This window comes from Mesoplodon bidens (assembly GCF_964165515.1).
Source record: "Mesoplodon bidens genome assembly, chromosome: 18".
Taxonomy (NCBI): Eukaryota; Metazoa; Chordata; class Mammalia; order Artiodactyla; family Ziphiidae; genus Mesoplodon; species Mesoplodon bidens.
Window position 1 is genome coordinate 7828174 of NC_138175.1, and position 17948 is coordinate 7846121.

At 44.0% G+C, this 17948-nt stretch overlaps 2 protein-coding genes across 2 annotated transcripts in view; both read right to left on the reverse strand.

Moving 5' to 3' along the window:
• GAN (gigaxonin) overlaps nt 1-17948 on the reverse strand; it is a 59128-nt gene that overhangs the window by 27046 nt on the left and 14134 nt on the right. The window contains exon 2 of the mRNA XM_081217236.1: nt 286-400. Coding sequence (XP_081073362.1) covers nt 286-400 — 115 coding nt within the window. The remainder of the gene's footprint in view (nt 1-285; nt 401-17948) is intronic.
• Nucleotides 9950-11237, reverse strand: LOC308606502 (protein SLC31A2-like; the record flags this gene model as incomplete). The annotated part of the gene is made up of 2 exons (XM_081217450.1): nt 9950-10912; nt 11165-11237. 2 exons carry the CDS (start codon nt 11235-11237, stop codon nt 10482-10484), a joined length of 504 nt encoding a protein of 167 aa, XP_081073576.1. The 3' UTR covers nt 9950-10481.

A 17948-nucleotide genomic window follows, 5' to 3' on the forward strand; every position in this document is an offset into this window, starting at 1 on the left:
GAGCATCCCATGTTCCTCATGTCTCAGACTGGAAGGTGGAGCTCAGGATGGTAGAAACAAAACCTGGGATTTGGGTAAGATCTTACTTAGTCTGCTTTTCTTTCAAGGGCAGAGCCCCGGAAGAACACCCTTGGGCGCCATGTCCAGCAGGAGACCCGAGTCAAGCACACAGTGACAGAAGATGGAGATGACAGTGCTGCTCGGGCACAGAGTGGATGAAGGAGACCCTCACCCTGAGCTTGAGGAGCCTCTCCTCAGTCCTCCTTCCTGTGTGTCTCATCATACCTGCCCACTGAAGATGTAATCCAGGATCTCTCTCATAACCATTACCGATATCCCTTCAAGTTCAATCTTATAGGTTGATCCATCATCTTTTGGAGGATTATAGTTTAACTTTGTCCTAAGAAAGGGGAAAAAAATGTAAAATTTCTATGAAAGAACAGAAATAGCTAGAAATATTTACGCACTAAATACTCTATAAAGTATATGATACGTATCCATATATGAATCACATCTAAAACATTTCGTTTGTTAACTTTAGAGCAACATATTTTTTATGACTTTTAACTACAAAGCATTTGTTCCAGGATTCAGAGTGCTACCTCTTAAAAAAAACAAACAAAACAGAAACACATGTTCAGTTCAAGTCTCTCTCTTTTTTATTCATTCATTCATTCATTTATTTATTTATCGCTGCGTTGGGTCTTGCTGCACGCGGGCGTTCTCTAGTTGCAGCGAGCAGGGGCTACTCTTCGTTGCAGTGTGCAGGCTTCTCATCGTGGTGGCTTCTCTTGTTGCGGAGCACAGGCTCTCCATGCGCAGGTTGCAGTAGTTGTAGCACGAGGGCTCAGTAGTTGTGGCTCGCGGGCTCTAGAGCGCAGGCTCAGTAGTTGTGGCGCACAGGCTTAGTAGCTCCGCCGCACGTGGGATCTTCCCGGACCAGAGCGCGAACCCGTGTCCTCTGCATTGGCAGGCAGATTCTTAACCACTGCACCATCAGGGAAGTCCCTCAAGTCTCACTTTTAACTGAGCTAATCACCCTCCTCATATTGCGGTGTAGGCGTTTTTTATTATCTTCTTGATATCAAACCTTTGGCAGACTTGACACTTTTTTTTAAGGTGATGAACAATGTGAAGAATAATTTTTCACAGTCAACACTTTCTGTGCCTTGTTTAAGAACAGGTACTTTACTCAAGATCTAAAAGATATTCCTAATTTAGCAGCGAGGGAAGCTCAGACACAACCTAAGCTGCATTTAAGTACCCCCCCAAGGCTCGGAATTGGTAGGATGAGGAAGCTGTGGAAGGAGGGGTGAAGGATGAGCTAATTACAGAAGAAGAGACTGACAAAGTCTTAGGGAATAGGTGAGTTCCCAGATCCTTGCTCCACATAGATACACGACTCCTCTGCCCTGTTTAGTAAGGCTCCCCAGCTCCAGTGGAAGATAAGCGACGTGCTCTGAAGAGTGTGAGATGGAGGGGGCGTCTCTGGACAGGGGGGTAGCAGGCACATCGGAGGGTAGGTGCACTGCACCAAAAACTGAGAGAGTCAAGAGAGTGTTTACATATTGAATGCTGAGATCATCAGTCTTTTTTCTCAATTTTGCTCCTAAAATTACTGAAAGCTAGACCTACATCCTCCAGGTGAGAACCTGATGACTCTTCTGGAGGATTTGATCAGCCCCAAAGGAAAGATCTAAAGATATGGGCACAGATCTGCCTCAAGAAAATGACCCAGGTGGACCGTGCAGCAATGAAACCCACTGTCACTAAGCCAACCTATGGGATCTGAGCTTCCCACACACTGTGGGGAGCACTTCTGAAACTTCTTCACTTCACACCACATGCAGAAAATGTAATATGACCCTGGGGTAAACAGATGAGGCCGTGTGCAGGGCCAGGGGGATTCAGCCTCCCCAGATGCTGCCCTGCCACTTGGAGGGCTGACACCATCATTATCTTCACACATTGTGACAACTTTTTTGGGGGGGGGGCACATGGGTTAAGAAGCTCTGCTTTAGAGCCCGACTCTTAAAACTGAGCAACTCAACAGATGCCTAACAAAGAAGAAAGACAGAAACCAAAACCAGCAGAAAAAAAGTCAACTTGGAGAAAGTACAGATCACGCAAGATGAAAAGTCAAGGAAAAAAGAAAACCTCTCATTAACATTCCCAGAGAGAAAAGAGAGGATGTTGTGCTCACAAAACAAAAATAGGATGCTCTAAAAGGGAACATTCAGAGAACAACAACAACATTTTAAAGAACACACACAAAAAATTTTTTTAATGTAATGTCAAAATTAAAAGTTGTAGAAGTCACAGACTTGTAGACTTCAAGTCGTAGAAGTTGTAGACCTCAAGTCTCCCAAGAAAGCAAAAAAGACAAAGGTAGAAAATAGAAAGCAAAAAAGACAAAAGTAGAAAATAGGAGACACAAGGTAAGAAAACTGGAAGATCAATCCGGAAAGTTGAACATCTGAAAAACAGGAATGTCCATGCAAAAAAAAAAAAAAAAAGAGAGAGAATATTATCAAGTAAATGCTCATAACAAGGGATAAAAATACGCCTTTCCAAGGCATGTCATCATAACACTTCAGAATACTGGAAACAGAAAAATTCGTATAAGCTTCCAGAAAGAAAAACAGGTTACACAGAAAGGAATGGGTATCACAACGGCTTCATACTTCCAAATGGAACTTTAATAGCAGTGTGGAAATGACTTCAAAATTCTGAAGGAAAATTATTTTCAACCTAGATTTTTATAGCCAGCCAAACTACTCATCAAATATCAGGACAGAATAGACATTTTCAGCTATACAAACTCTGAAAACAATTGATCTTCCATGCAGCACTTCTCAGAACGCTGTTGGAAAAACCGCCCCAACAAACAAAGAGGAAGATTCTGGACTAAAAAAAGACATGATCCAACACAGAAAAGCAGGGAAAGGAATGGTGAAGGATGACCCTAGGGTAAGAGCTCTGCGCCAGCAGAAGGAAAGCTGGTTCATTCTGGTACAGCAGGATGCCTTGGCAGGCCTTAGGAGGGCAAAACTGATGGAATATATAACATATGTTTTAGACAACTTTGTTTCCCCCCTATATTCCCTATCTGCTATTCCTACCTCTACAGTTTCTATAGAACTAATAATTTTACTCAAAAGGCATTTCTTTTCTGCTTGCTGCACCCTAGGTGTACCTATATGACTGACACTTTTACTGAAAGTGAAGAAAAAATCTTCAGTCAATTCTCAGTCAAGAGAGAAAAACAACGTAAGTAGTAAGAATAACACCTAAATCATTAATATTTGGCTCTGAAATCTATCGTATGCAGACACGTCCTCCAGGAATGTTTCACTCAGGATGTCATGACTATTTGTATTTCTTAGTTACCGTGCTGGTTATCAACATATTGCCTCTCAGCTCCAAGTCCACCCTTTTCGCGTGCTCTGTGAAAATGGCTCTGAGCCTTTCCAACAGTTTTTCTGCATTAACTGGCATGATGTTAAGCTTCTCAGTGGAGGGTTCTGGAAAGACACTGCAGGAGGAGAGAGTTTTGCTGCCGGGCTCTGGTCCTGCAGCTGGATAGGCTCCCGCAGTGCACAGCTGCCAGCAGCACCCTGCAGCTTTCCCTGGAACTCCCAGAGGCAGTTTTGCAGTCAACTGTTTCTGGGGAGACACCTCCCTGTGAACAGATTTCCCAGATACCTTAAAGGACAGATTTCTGGCAGGTTCCAGAGGGCTGATTTCAAGCAAATTCCACCAGTGTGGTTTCTCTGCCATGAGGTGAGCTGTGGCTGTGTGCCGTCCAATAAAGTCTGGATCTCAGCCCTGGGTACACCAGCTACTCCTTTAATTTTTAGAGTTTACTTCTTAGTAGCCAATCCCTTATTACTCTAATCTCTTGCTGCAGTTAAAAATTCTTTATATTAAGCTGTCCTTGTTCAAATTACTATGTGGTCTCTTTCTCCTGACTAGATACAGACAGAGTCTTGCACCTATTTAAAGGCAGTAGCTCTAAAACGTGTTCAGATAGAGGGGCACCACCTAGAATTCAAGTCGTTCAAACAAGAGCTGGCTGCGCCTGCCCACGGGCTGTGGACAGTGCAGGATGAGGGGGACCAGGCTGACGGGGAAAGGGGTTACAAAGAGACCGTGCAGTGTGCCCCCCTTTTATTTTTCAACCATGCGACTGGATTTTTTTTTTTAAGATGACTATACAGTCATCTCTTGGTATCCTCGAGGGACTGATTCCAGGACCCACACGGATACCAAAATCTGCAGATGCACAAGTCTAATAGTCCGCCCCCCGTATCCTCACCCACAGACTCAACCAACCACAGATCGTGTACAGTTGACCCTTGAAAAACATGGATTTGAACTGTATGGGTCCACTTATACGTGGATTTTTTCCCAATTAATCTGTATATAAGTAGACCCATGCAATATTGAAAAAAATCCGTGCATGTGTGGATCTGTGCAGTTCAAACCCATGTTGTTCATGGATCAACTGTACTATCTCATGTTTTCACAATGAAAAGTGTTTCCTTTTAAAGAGTATGGTTTTCTTTCAGCAGATGGCAGGGTACAGACAATGGCTAAGAGGACCTAAAAAAAGACTCCTTTAAATATGAGCATTGACCATTTCAGATCCATAAAGTCTGACCCTTTTTAAAGCCCATGAAAAATGAATCATTGTACTCTTCAAGCCTCTAAATATCTGAGGGTTAAATTATAAAACCTTATTTATTTTTTTTTGCCTTTGATAAGTTTATTTATTTGTAAATATCTTTATTGGAGTATAATTGCTTTACAATGGTGTTACCTTCTGCTTTATAACAAAGTGAATTAGTTATACACATATATATGTTCCCATATGTCTCCCTTCTTGTATCTCCCTCCCTCCCACCCTCCCTATCCCACCCCTCTAGGTGGTCACAAAGCACCGAGATGATCTCCCTGTGCTATGCGGCTGCTTCCCAATAGCTATCTATTTTATGTTTGGTAGTGTATATATGTCCATGCCACTCTCTCACTTTGTCCCAGCTTACCCTTCCCCCTCCCCATGTCCTCAAGTCCATTTTCTAGTAGGTCTGTGTCTTTACTCCCGTCTTACCCCTAGGTTCTTTATGACCATTTTTTTTTAATTTTAGATTCCATATATATGTGTGCGCGCGTGCGGTATTTGTTTTTCTCTTTCTGACTTACTTCACTCTGTATGACAGACTCTAGGTCCATCCACCTCACTACAAATAACTCAACTTTGATAAAACCTTATTTTGATTACGGTTTAAATTCAGATCCCAAGCTTCCCATCTTTCGGTCCCACTTCTGATCTCTCCCTCATGCCGTCTGCACATGTCCAATTCCTGCCATCTTCTCAGGAGCTGTACGAATGCCGGCCTGGCAGTGGCTCCCCTTCCCCCGCCCTGCCCCAGGCTCCACCTCCGCCCTCACTGCCCTTCGGGTGAAAAGAGTTCCTCATGTTATCAATTTCCCCGGCGCTCGATCTTGTGGGATCATCAGGTTCTGTCTTGTATGATGGTATTTATGTACAAAGCCCATTTCCTCTCTCCTTTATTAAGCTCAAGTTCCTTGGGGTCAGAGTCCTCTTCATCACTATAACCCTACAGTGTAGCCTGTCAGTTTACAAAGAATAGATGTTCAATAATGATTTGTAAAATACGTTTTTGAATTAACAGCAGTCTTTAAATATCTGAAGAGCTGTCACAGGAGATGTTTTTCCTGCAGGATCTCAGGTACAGTGAAGGAGAGCTAGAATCAATACGAGGAAGAACTTCCTAATAGTTTCATGCATCCAATGTAGAAAGGTCTGAAGCACAGAGCTTCTCAAGCTTTCAGAAGGTCTGTGGTGGGAGCTGAGTTTCTGCATTGGTAACAGTCTCAGTGACGAAGACCCCTCCGAACCTCTCTGAGTAGCAAGGGGTTAAGTGATGCTTCTCAAATTATCCATGTGTGTTTTTGTATTTCTAACCCATCTCAGATGAATCTTTTGTAAAATACGGTAAAAATGTAATGGGGATGAAGTGTACGGCATGGTGCCTAGTTAATAATACTGTACTGAATACCTGAAAGTTGCTAAGAGAGCAGATCTTAAAAGTTCTCACCATAAGAAAAAAAATTTTGTAACTATGTGTTGTGACAGATGTTAACTAGACTTATTGCGGTGACTCTTCTGTAATATACACAAATATTAAATCATTATGTTGTATACCCTGAAACTAATATAATGTTCTATGTCAATTATACCTTAATAAAAAATGAATGAGTGGGCTTCCCTAGTGGCGCAGTGGTTGAGAGTCCGCCTGCCGATGCAGGGGACACGGGTTCGTGCCCCGGTCCGGGAGGATCCCACATGCCGCGGAGCGGCTGGGCCCGTGAGCCATGGCCACTGAGCCTGCGCATCCGGAGCCTGTGCTCCGCAACGGGAGAGGCTACAACAGTGAGAGGCCCGCGTAACGAAAAAAAAAAAAAAAAAAATGAATGAGTTATTAAAAAACAAAATTTAAAAGACATAAAATACAGGCCCCAATTCTTTAAAAAAAAAATTTTTTTTTTGGTTGCGCTGACCAGGAATTGAACCTGGGCCACAGCAATGAAAGTGCAGAGTCCCAACCACTGGACCGCCAGGGAATTCCTGTGGCCCCAACTCTTCTACCATTAGATTCAATGGACATAAAATTATTCTGTCAAACTGCTACAAGAGTTTCTAACTCTTACTCTCCGTGTGTACTTATATTATCAGGGCCGGGTGACAATTCACAGACCATCACCAGCCTGCAGGTGACATCTCAGGAAGCTGATATCCATCTATCTGTCAGGAATATAGTGAAAGTTGGCCGTTAGTCCTTATCCATCTTAGACACTAAGAGTCACTCAGACCTGCTGTGAAACTGTCTTGCTTCACAGCCTGCTGTCATTTGCAGTTACTTCCTTCTTTCATTTCTTTCTATTTTTTAAAAAATTTTATTGAAGTATAGTTGATTTACAATATTAGTTTCAGGAGTACAACATAGTGATTCAATATTTTTATAAGACTTTTTTTTTTTTGGCCTCGCGTGGGGCATGCAGGATCTTAGTTCCCCGACCAGGGATCTTACCCCCACTCCCTGCATTGGAAGCACGGAGTCTTAACCACTGGACCACCAGGGAAGTTCCCCCTTCTTTCATTTCTTGGATACTTGCCATCCCTTTCTCATTTAGAAACCTCATAAACTTGTCTTATTTTCCCTCTTCTTGTCTTCACTTCCCCCTCCCCCATTCCCCAATTAAATCTCTACATCCCTTCAGTTTTTGTTGCATTCTGTTTCACATTTCTTTCCTCCAGTAAATACCCTAATTTTCCCAGTATCTACCAACACATTTTCTCTGTATTTTCCCTTTTTTATCTAGAATTTTCTCACCTTGCACATCATTTCTATCTTCTCTGCCACATATAACTGAGAATTCAGTGAACTGGACTGAATGAGTTAATGACTTAAAAAAAAAAAAAAAAACTAAGCCAAAGGATTAATAACCAATAGTTTTGTTTCTAAAGTTAGTCCATATATATCAGGAAGTAAATCAACTCTTCTGTTTCCTTTCTTATTTTAATTAAAGTATAGTTGATGTACAATACTATATAAGTTACAGGTATACAATATAGTGACTCACAAGTTTTAAAGGTTATAGTCCATTTATAATTATTATAAAATACTGGCTATATTCCCTGTGTGGTACAATAGATCCTTGTAGCTTATTTTATGCATAACAGTTTGTACCTCTTTTTTTTTTTAATTAATTAATTTATTTTTGACTGCATTGGGTCTTCGTTGCTGCATGTGGGCTTCTCATTGTGGTGGCTTCTCTTGTTGCAGAGCATGGGCTCTAGGCACGTGGGCTTCAGTAGCTGTGGCTCACGGGCTCTAGAGCGCAGGCTCAGTAGTTGTGGTGCACGGGCTTAGTTGCTCTGCGGCATGTGGGATCTTCCCAGACCAGGGCTCGAACCCACGTCCCCTGCATTGGCAGGCAGATTCTTAACCACTGTGCCACCAGGGAAGCCCAACAGTTTGTACCTCTTAATCTCCTACCCTGATATCGCCCCTCTCCCTCTTCTTTTCTGTTTTGTATCTCCACCCCAGGAAGATATAGACTCATATGTAAATTTATTGGAAGTCACAAAATCCTTGTTTTTATTATTATTATGTGATGTCAATTTACAAACTCTCTCCTAGAAACTGCCGTAGTCTTAAAACATCACTTTGAGAATTGCATAACACGCTTTGAAAAAACTAGAAGTAATGGGGAGTATTGTAAGATTGGGCCTCCAGTGTTCAGATATAAATATCCATGCCTATCACATTCTTCCCCAGTTTTCTGTTTCTAGGGCAAAACATTCCCCCCCCCCGCCCCTGTTCTCTCATTTGTAAAAAGAAGAGGTTAAATAAGGTGATTTGAGGGCTTCCACACCCCTGAGCACTTCTGGGCTAAACTGCTGAAACACACCAAAAAGTTAGGCGGAGACTCAGCTCTGGAGACACATTCTGTTGAGTCCTAGAGGATAAAGTCCAGCCAACTCAGTCAGTTTCATAGGATTTATAATATGCCTTCTGTGGGTGATGCAGTGCAAGTCCATTTTCCCTCCAATCACCTACCCTCTCTGGGCAAGCATTTATTTTCTGTTCTATTAAACTTAAACACAGTGAAACAAAATCAGTTTTTCTTTCTCTTGACAACACTGAAAAGAAGTTTTATAAGAAAAAAGTTGTTGGCTAATAAAGAAGCTGGTATGATTCAAAGTTTTACATCCATGAAAAAGGTCTACGACTGTTAAAAAAGTGTAACAGAGCAAAGTCCTCTGCTGGTTATATACTATCCTCTGGCTTCCAATTGCTGGAAAAGTCCGGTGTGTCTAAATGTCATAACAAACACCCCAGATAATCAGTCCTGGCCCTCCTCCTCACAGTAGACGTTACTGAACAGGATTTGATATAACAGTGACAGAGGAGACATCTAAGTGACTTTTCCTCCCCCGGGATGCAAAAGCTTGTCTCCAATAAAAGCAAAGAAACCTACTCAAATGGGATGCAAGAGAATATAATGCTCAAGGAGTCAAGCTTTACAGAAACTCCAGGGAAATTCATGGGTATTACTCACACGGTTTCAAATGATTCATGCCACCTCAAACTGGGTAGCTCTCAAGAGCAGAGGGGCGTGGGCTCAGCACTGCATTTGCCCACTGAAGCCCAACTAATGACATCTGCTCCTGTGGGGAGCCAGTTTTACAGATGCCCCCTCCCCCTTTTTTTGTCTTCGTGAGCTCCTAAAAACCACACCAAAAAAGGATCTTTAGGGCAGAGGAATTTCAGGGCAGTGACACTAGTCAGTATGTTACTACGATGGTGGATACATGTCATTATCTGTCCAAACCCAAAAAATATACACCAAGAGTGAACCCTAACGTAAACTATGGACCCTGGGGGATGATGTGTCAATGGAGCATCATCAGTTGTAACAAAGGCTCCCCTCTGGTGGGCGATGCTGAGCATGGGGGAGGCTACACATGTTCTGTTTGTTTGGGTTTTTTTGACTATTTAAAAATATATATTTATTAAAATATATTTCTTTTTAAATTCTCAAAGCTTCAGACCATCTTTCACCTAGCCCATGAGGTACTTGAGTGTAGACATTACAGTATACAGCAGTGATTTTTCTCTCCCTGGGTCTAATCTTTCCTTTTCTTTAAAGTGAAAAGGTTCAAATATCTGAAGAGCCCCACCTAACTCTACTTGTGCAATGTGTTGGTTTGACTGCTTATTGCATCTTCAGTCATTACCCCCTGTGGCTTACTCAGTATTTTAAATGGATGAGTCAGGTTTCCCTACCAGATCATTATGGGTGAGCAGTAAGTAATATATAAAGAACATCTGTACTGAATATTATTCAATGCAGTTCTCGGTTTTGCATAGAAGGAGGATCAGGATAAGAGGGGGGCATGAAGGCCATGAAGAGCTCCCTGGCACCTAAAGCCATTAAAGTATCATCTTCCTGCAGGCAGTGCTGTCTGATGGGAGGAGCTCACTCTATTTGGAGGATGGGTCAAAGCCTTGCTAACAGTCCTGCTTCTCTGCCTTTAGTCTGCTATCACTCTCCCCCCAAGAAAGGGAAACAGGTCCCAGCATATGCTGCCATCATCATGAAACCTGCCCGCCGGGTTCTGGTCTCTTCATCCACCCTCTGGTCACAGCAGCCTTCTTAAGGCACAGAAAGACTATGCCTGGGCCCTCTGCAGCCTGGCTGAGGAGCTGCAGTGGCCTCTGAACTCCAGGGAACAAGTGCTGGCTTCAGCTCAAAGTTTCCAGGAGCTGGGAATGCCGTGAGAACAGCCAACAGAAGAAGAAGGAGACGTGGGGCTGGAAGTTCAATGTCTGGAAGGAGGGGCCCCAGCTCTCTCCAGCCCCCAGAGCCTGCACAGCTGTCACCAGCTAAGTCATGCTGAGATGTGGATAGGCTAGGTAGTAGCCCACACCTGAGCCCAGGACCACTCCAAAGAAAATCCAGGTGTTGTAGGACATAACAGCCAGCATCATGAAGTAGCCGATGACCACCTGAGCAACATGAAGTAGAGACTGGCCGAAGTGACACAAGAACCACCTGAGGTGGGTTCTGCTGACTGCGGGGGACTCTGAGCTTGAAGAATTCTGGTCTGTCTCTTCGATGAGCTGCTGGCTGGTGGAGATGCACAGGCTCATCAGGGCCTGGTGGAGCAGCCTGGCTTTGCCAACCTTGATGCCTTCATACCACACAGCCAGGAGCAAGATGACCAACACCAAAAGGGCCATGCCTGAAGGACTGTGGACACTCCAGAAATCAAAGAGAAGCAGAAGTAGGTAGGAGGTATATGGGGAACCTCTATCTTCCTCTCAATTTTGCTGTGAACCTTAAGCTGCTCTAAAAAAGGCAGTCTATTTTTAAAATGTATTTTTTTAGTCCCAGTCAACTTTATGAAATATAAATGTGCAGGTAGTATTTCCATCAACAGATGGCATCCTCTCACGACAAGGCCTGCTTTTTGGTGGATGGGAATGCAGGAACCCATCTATCCCCCAGTTCTGCCACCTAAGAATTCCATCGACACAGGAGAAAAGCGTTTACACCGATGTCTGACACGTGACCAGGTGTCCCAGAGGGAGGTCCAAGGAGATCCCGAGGCACACGGTGGGATATGAACTAGGTGCCATCGGCCAACCTCTAGGTAAGCTCCCCTTGCACAGCACCTCAACCTACATAGGCTAACTAATCCTTGCAATGCTCCTCCCACAAGACCAAGCAAAGTCAGGGAGCAGTGAGCAGAGGAAACCACGAGAAAACACAGGTATGGTGCTGTGTGTCCCGCCTGGGAACTGCCACCAGCAGGACACTGGTTCACTCAGAGCAGGAGGTGCCAAAGAAAAAGTAGAAACGGGGACCAGAGCCGCAGTCCTCTATTATTCTGAGAATCAAACTTTATTATAAGAATAGCATTCTCATTAAGGTTCAAGACTGTTTCTTTCCCTTCATTATTTCCTTTAATTTCCTCTATTCATTTCTCTTTGCCTCCAATTCTTTTTACCCAGAGGGATTACGGTTTTTACTCATTTACCATCAACACTGTTTTCCTCATATAGATCCTGGAATGACTCATACTTTTAATGGATTTTAAGAGTAGCTCCCCAACCTGCTTCCCAGAAGCTTCTGAAGAGCTTTTATAGAAAAGCAGGTCCTAGACCAATTATGTCAGGTCCAAGACAATGTGTATTTTAAAAGTTCCCCAGCTTATTCTGATGTATTCCCTCCTGCCTGGAATATTCTCTCCACCTCCCACTTCCTTGATTAGTGGAAGGCAGACTTAATCCTTCACTGACTTCAGGTCTCTATTCCAGTTATACCTCCAAAGAGCGGCCCAGGTACCCTGTTATCTAAAATAATAGCCCCTGGGCTTCCCTGGTGGCTCAGTGGTTAAGAATCCGCCTGCCAACGCAGGGGACACGGGTTCGAGCCCTGGTCCGGGAAGATTCCACATGCAGTGGAACTAAGCCCATGCGCCACGACTACTGACCCTGCACTCTAGAGCCCGCGAGCCACAACTACTGAGCCCGAGTGCCTAGAGCCCGTGCTCCGCAACAAGAGAAGCCACAGCAATGAGAAGCCCCTGCACCGCAATGAAGAGTAGCCCCCGCTCACCGCCAACTAGAGAAAGCCTGTGCGTAGCAACTAAGACCCAAAGCAGCCAAAAATAAATTTAAAAAATAGATAAATAAATAAATAAATAAATAAATGTATTAATTAATTAACATCCCCACTCCCCTCCCTGCTTTATTTTATTCCTAGAATTTACCACCATCTAATAGACGGCATTTGTTTAATGTTTACATCCATGAAAACAGGGACCTTGTTCTGCTCACTGCTCTACCTGCACACCCCATAAAGTGTCCAGTACTGAATGGGCACTTGAAAAATACCACGCACTCGATAACGGCACACAGCCAGGTGGGGGAACCAATGGATTTTAACGCTGCAATGATCCGTTACTGTTTTCATTTGGCTCCGAAACAAAATGAGCACAAGTGTTCAGAAGTGGCATCATTCACCAGCTAAGCATATGTACGCTCCCCTGTACAGCATCCGCTGGTTGGTCTGCACTGGGGGGAAGGTGCTGCTTTCCCCCGGCATCTGAGCCAGGGTGTGCTGTAGTCAGCATTCAAGAATCGAGTGTTCAAATGTTCCACTATCCAGAGGCCCCTGATGCAATCATCTGCCTTTGTGCTGAGGCCCAAATGTAAACTGGCTGTAGGGGAGGCCTGTCATCTGTGAATGTGCCTAACTGCCTGGCACTCCATCCTGCCCTGCTTTGCTGCCTTCCCCTCACCATCACCGGGGCACTGCATGGGGAATGAGGAGCTACAGAGTGATGGAAAAGTGTGAAGGTTAGGAAAGGGTTCCAGAAAATGAAAGGCTTACTGTCCAGGTGTCAGCCCACCAAACCAGCCCCTGGTAATGAAGCCGAAGCAGAGCCACTTCACCATAGAGGAAGCAGAGGCCACAGTCCTATCTGTCCCTGACCACCTCCCCGCTCCCTGATCACACAACACGTGAGGATCCACAAAAGTGTTTTCCATCTTCCTCCTCTTATCACATCATCCACTCTGAAGATGAAGTACAGTGTTTCATATTTAGATCCGCTCTGAGTAACCACATCCAATGACATCAATATTTGGAAGAAATACGAAAACACAAAGTATATGCCTTTCAGTCATGTGATTTGAACAAAATAGAAATTCACCTTAGGGAAGGTGATGTTTTCTGAAAAGAGAACGTGGAAAGTGTGAACTACACCTCAAACAGGGACAGCTCAAGGAAACTGTATAGACTGTGAGCCAGTGCTGGGGGGTGGGGAGCGGACAGGGAGGGAGGGAGGGAGGTGGTATCCACAAAATATCACAGGGACAGTGGGTGTACACGACCACGGGTGACATTAATTACTCCTGGCAGAAACGCAGCAATTGACAGAGGGAAAGCTGTAAAGTGAGACCAAACCCATAAAAATGGTGACTCTGTTTTGCACAGCTAGTCCCTTCACTGCCCGGGCACAGCATTTAGCACTGGGCATGGATTTAGAGACTGGATCTCAACCAGCTGGTGGTCCCCACCCTTGAGGAACTGACCAACTGTCACTTCTAACCATGGTCTTAATGTTAGTAAAATGAAATGTTACCAGTCATTTCTAGGAATTTGGGTTTTAACCCCCTCATCTGAAGCCTCTAGATAAAGTACCCTTTACGTTCCACAATAAATCTTTGTCCCAACCTGCTGAAAGCCCGTTCCTCCCTCTACTGTCCCCACCGTGGTAAACGGTACGATTTCCTACCCAGCTGCTTAAGCCTAAAATTTAGGAGCCCGACTAATACATACAGAAGGAATGATAGTGACAGAGCATAAGCGGATGCTAAAACTAGAAAGTTGATGGGGAATGCAATAGTTACATAATCTCAAAGTCTCGCCCCATTAATTACATGTTAATTACAAAGAGAAGAGGAGTGGATTAACCTGGCGGACATCATCTCTAACCATGTGATCAAACCAACACTACTGATGTTGGGACAAACTGCCAACACGGACCCCTGATACAATGCACCGAGGAGGGTGCAGCATCGCTCATGTGCTGTTCTTGCCAAAAATGTGCAACCTCAATCGAAGGTTGTAAGAAATCAAACAAACCCAAGTCAAGGGACCATGCAAAAGAATGTGGACTTCACCTTGAGGGAAATGGAGACACTCATGAGGAGTTTCTTAAAAGTCTTTTCATTTTGAAATAATTTTAAACTCACAAAAAAGTTTTTAAGAATTGTAGGGTTCCTGTACACCCTTCATGAAGCATATCTACTGTTAATAAATTACAGTTAAAATTTTTTTTTTAATTTTTAAAATAAAAAAATATTTTTAATTAAAAAAATTTTATTAAAGTATAGTTGATTTACAATGCTGTGTTAGCTTCAGGAATACAGCAAAGTGTTTCAGTTATACACACATATACATCTATTTTTTTTCAGATTCTTTTCCCTTACAGGTCATTGCAAAATATTGAGTAGAGTTCCCTGTGTACTACAGTAGGTCCTTGTTGGTTATCTATTTTATATATAGTAGTGTGTATATGTTAATCCCAAACTCCTAATATATCCCCCCCCTTTCCTCTTTGGTAACCATAAGTTTGTTTTCTTTGCCTATGGGTCTATTTCTGTTTTTTTTTTGTTTGTTTGTTTTTTGCGGTACGCGGGCCTCTCACTGTTGTGGCCTCTCCCGTTGCGGAGCACAGACTCCGGACGCGCAGGCTCAGCGGCCATGGCTCACGGGCCCAGCTGCTCCGCGGCATGTGGGATCTTCCCGGACCGGGGCACAAACCCGTGTCCCCTGCATCGGCAGGCGGACTCCCAACCACTGCGCCACCACGGAAGCCCTATTTCTGTTTTGTAAATAAGTTCATTTGTATCTTTTTAATTTTTTTTAAAGATTCCACATATAAGCAACATCATTTGATCTTTGTCTTTCTCTGGTTACTTCACTTAGTATGTAACCTATATAATCTTAGTACAATGATCAAAACTAAGAAATAAAGACTGGTCCATCTATTCAATAAACTATAGACTTTATTCAAATTTAACCAGTTTTCCCCCTAATGTCCTTTCTCCATTCTGGGGCCCAATCCAGGGTTCCAAACTGCATTTAGTTGTTGTGTCCCTAACCTAACCTGTGACAGTTCCTCAGTCTTTCTTCATCTTTAAAGACCTGACACTTTGGTGAGCACTGGTCAATTATTCTGCACAATGTCCCTGAACTTGGGTTTAATTTCTTATGATTAGACTGAGGCTGAGCATTTCTGGCGGGGATACTACCAAAGTGATGCTGTGCCTGTCACATTAGGGAAAACATGATGTCAATATGCTATTAACCTTGGGCATGTTATTAATCATGTGTCAATGTGCTGACCTTAACCTTGGCCACTTGGTTAGGTGCTGTTAGGTTTCTCCACTGTAAGATACTATTTTTCCCTTTGTAATTAATAACTATATCAGAAGAGGTAATGTGAGAATATGCAAATATCCTTCTTCTCTTCAAACTCTTGTCCACTAATTTTAGTCTCCATTTTTACTGTGGTGTTCCACGGATGATTTCCTATTCTCTTATTCCTTCTTCTACATTTATTAATTGAAATTCTTCTGTAAGAAAGAACTGTTTCTTCTCCACCATTAATTTATCCATCCATCCATTTATTCATCCATAGACACATAGGTATTTCTTTATTCTATGGATTATAATCCAATGCTGTTGGTATTCATTTTCTTGCTCAAATCATTCCAGCTTTGGCTGTCGGGACTTCTTTCAGGCCAAGTCTGTGCTCTTTCTGAAAGCCTCTATCTTCTTTTGAGCACCTCTTTACCTTACTTTCTGGCACAAATGCTCCAGGCACATAGTATATTCTTCCTGCCCCAGCGCCTGAATCAGCCACATCCCCAAAGACACTGGAGTTTCGAACATTATCTAATTACATTCTAGAAACATCACTCTGGTGGCAGCTCTGGGAGACTGATGGACCAGCAGAGATCCTGCCACAACTCAGGAATTATGGAAGCTAGAGCACGAGTGCCGGCGATGGTAACGAAGAGACAGCTTCCAGGAGGGTAAGGGAGGGGGTGGCGCCCTGAGGACTCCCCCGTTTCTCCTGGAGAGTCTGGTAATGAAGGACAACCTGCCTGGGGGCAGAGGGAGCTGGACCTGACTGGGTGTGGGGTGGCCGGGTAGCTGGCCGTCGCATGTCCAGGCCTGGGGCTCAGAAGAGAGCGGGCAGCAGCACCTTTGGTGCTGACTTGATGAGACTGTCGTGGGGAGAGTACAGGGAGAAGATAGAAGCTTGTGCCACATCACGTTCAGGGACAGACGAGGAAAGAACCAGAAAAGGAGACTGTGGGGGAAATGGGACAAAGGTGTCACAGAGGCCTGGAGAGCCTAGAGTGATAAACACGGCAGACAGGTCGAGTACGAGAAGCACTTAAAAGTTTGAACTTGACTAAGTCAGACAGAGAAAGACAAATACCATATGATATGACTTATATGTGGAATCTAAAATATGACACAAATGAACTTCTCTACGGAACAGAAACAGACTCACAGACGTAGAGAACAGACTTGTGGTTGCCAAGGGGGAGGGGACTGGGGGAGGGATGGAGTGGGAATTTGGGGTTAGCAGATGTTAGCTTTTTTTTTTTTTTTTTTTGCGGTACGTGGGCCTCTCACTGTTGTGACCTCTCCCGTTGCGGAGCACAGGCTCCGGACGCACGGGCTCAGCGGCCATGGCTCACGGGCCCAGCCGCTCCGCAGCATGTGGGATCTTCCCGGACCGGGGCATGAACCCGCGTCCCCTGCATCGGCAGGCGGACTCTCAACCACTGCGCCACCAGGGAAGCCCAGATGTTAGCTTTTATATATAGAATGAATAACAACAAGGCCCTACTGTACAGCACAGGGGCTATATTTCATATCCTATGATAAACCATAATGGAAAACAATATTTTTTTTTTTTTTTTTTTTTTTTTGCGGTACGTGGGCCCCTCACTGCTGTGGCCTCTCCCGTTGCGGAGCACAGGCCCCAGATGCGCAAGCTCAGCCACCATGGCTCACGGACCCAGCCGCTCCTCGGCATGTGGGATCTTCCCGGACCGGGGCACGAACCCGTGTCCCCTGCATTGTCAGGCGGACTCTCCACCACTGCGCCACCAGGGAAGCCCTGGAAAACAATATTTTAAAAAAGAATGTATATATATATGTATAACTGAATCACTTTGCTGTATGGCAGAAATTAACACAACATTGTAAATCAACTCTACTTCAATAAAAAAAGAAGTTTTCACTTGATGTGGCCATTATATTTAGCAATTTTTGAAAGAACAGTTTTAATGGAGTGAGAAGATATGAGCCTACGGGCAGAGTGAAGCAGGACGTGAGACTGAGGACGAGGTACACAGACTCTTCCTTCAAGAATCACTGGAGCAAAGTCAAGGAAATCGTGCACTTGTTAGAAGAGGATGCAGAGTATGTTTGCTTCTAACAGACGCATTCACTCAACATCTGCACATCTCCTAAGCGCCGGTTGCTGGAAAGGACTTAACCATACTTTCATGCTCGGGAAGAGGAGCCAGAAAGGAAGGAAAAAAAAATTTTTTTTTAAGAAGAAGGAAGAGGATTCACAACAGACCATCCAAGAAGAAAGAGATGAATACGGGGTGGGGGGGGCGGAGGGGAGAGCAGGTGAGGGAGCCAGGTAGAATCAGCCTTGACTGCCAGCTTCTGCTCTCTGGAAGACCGGCACGCAAATCACGACCCGACATTTAAACTGCATTAAAGATGATCACCAGCGTTAG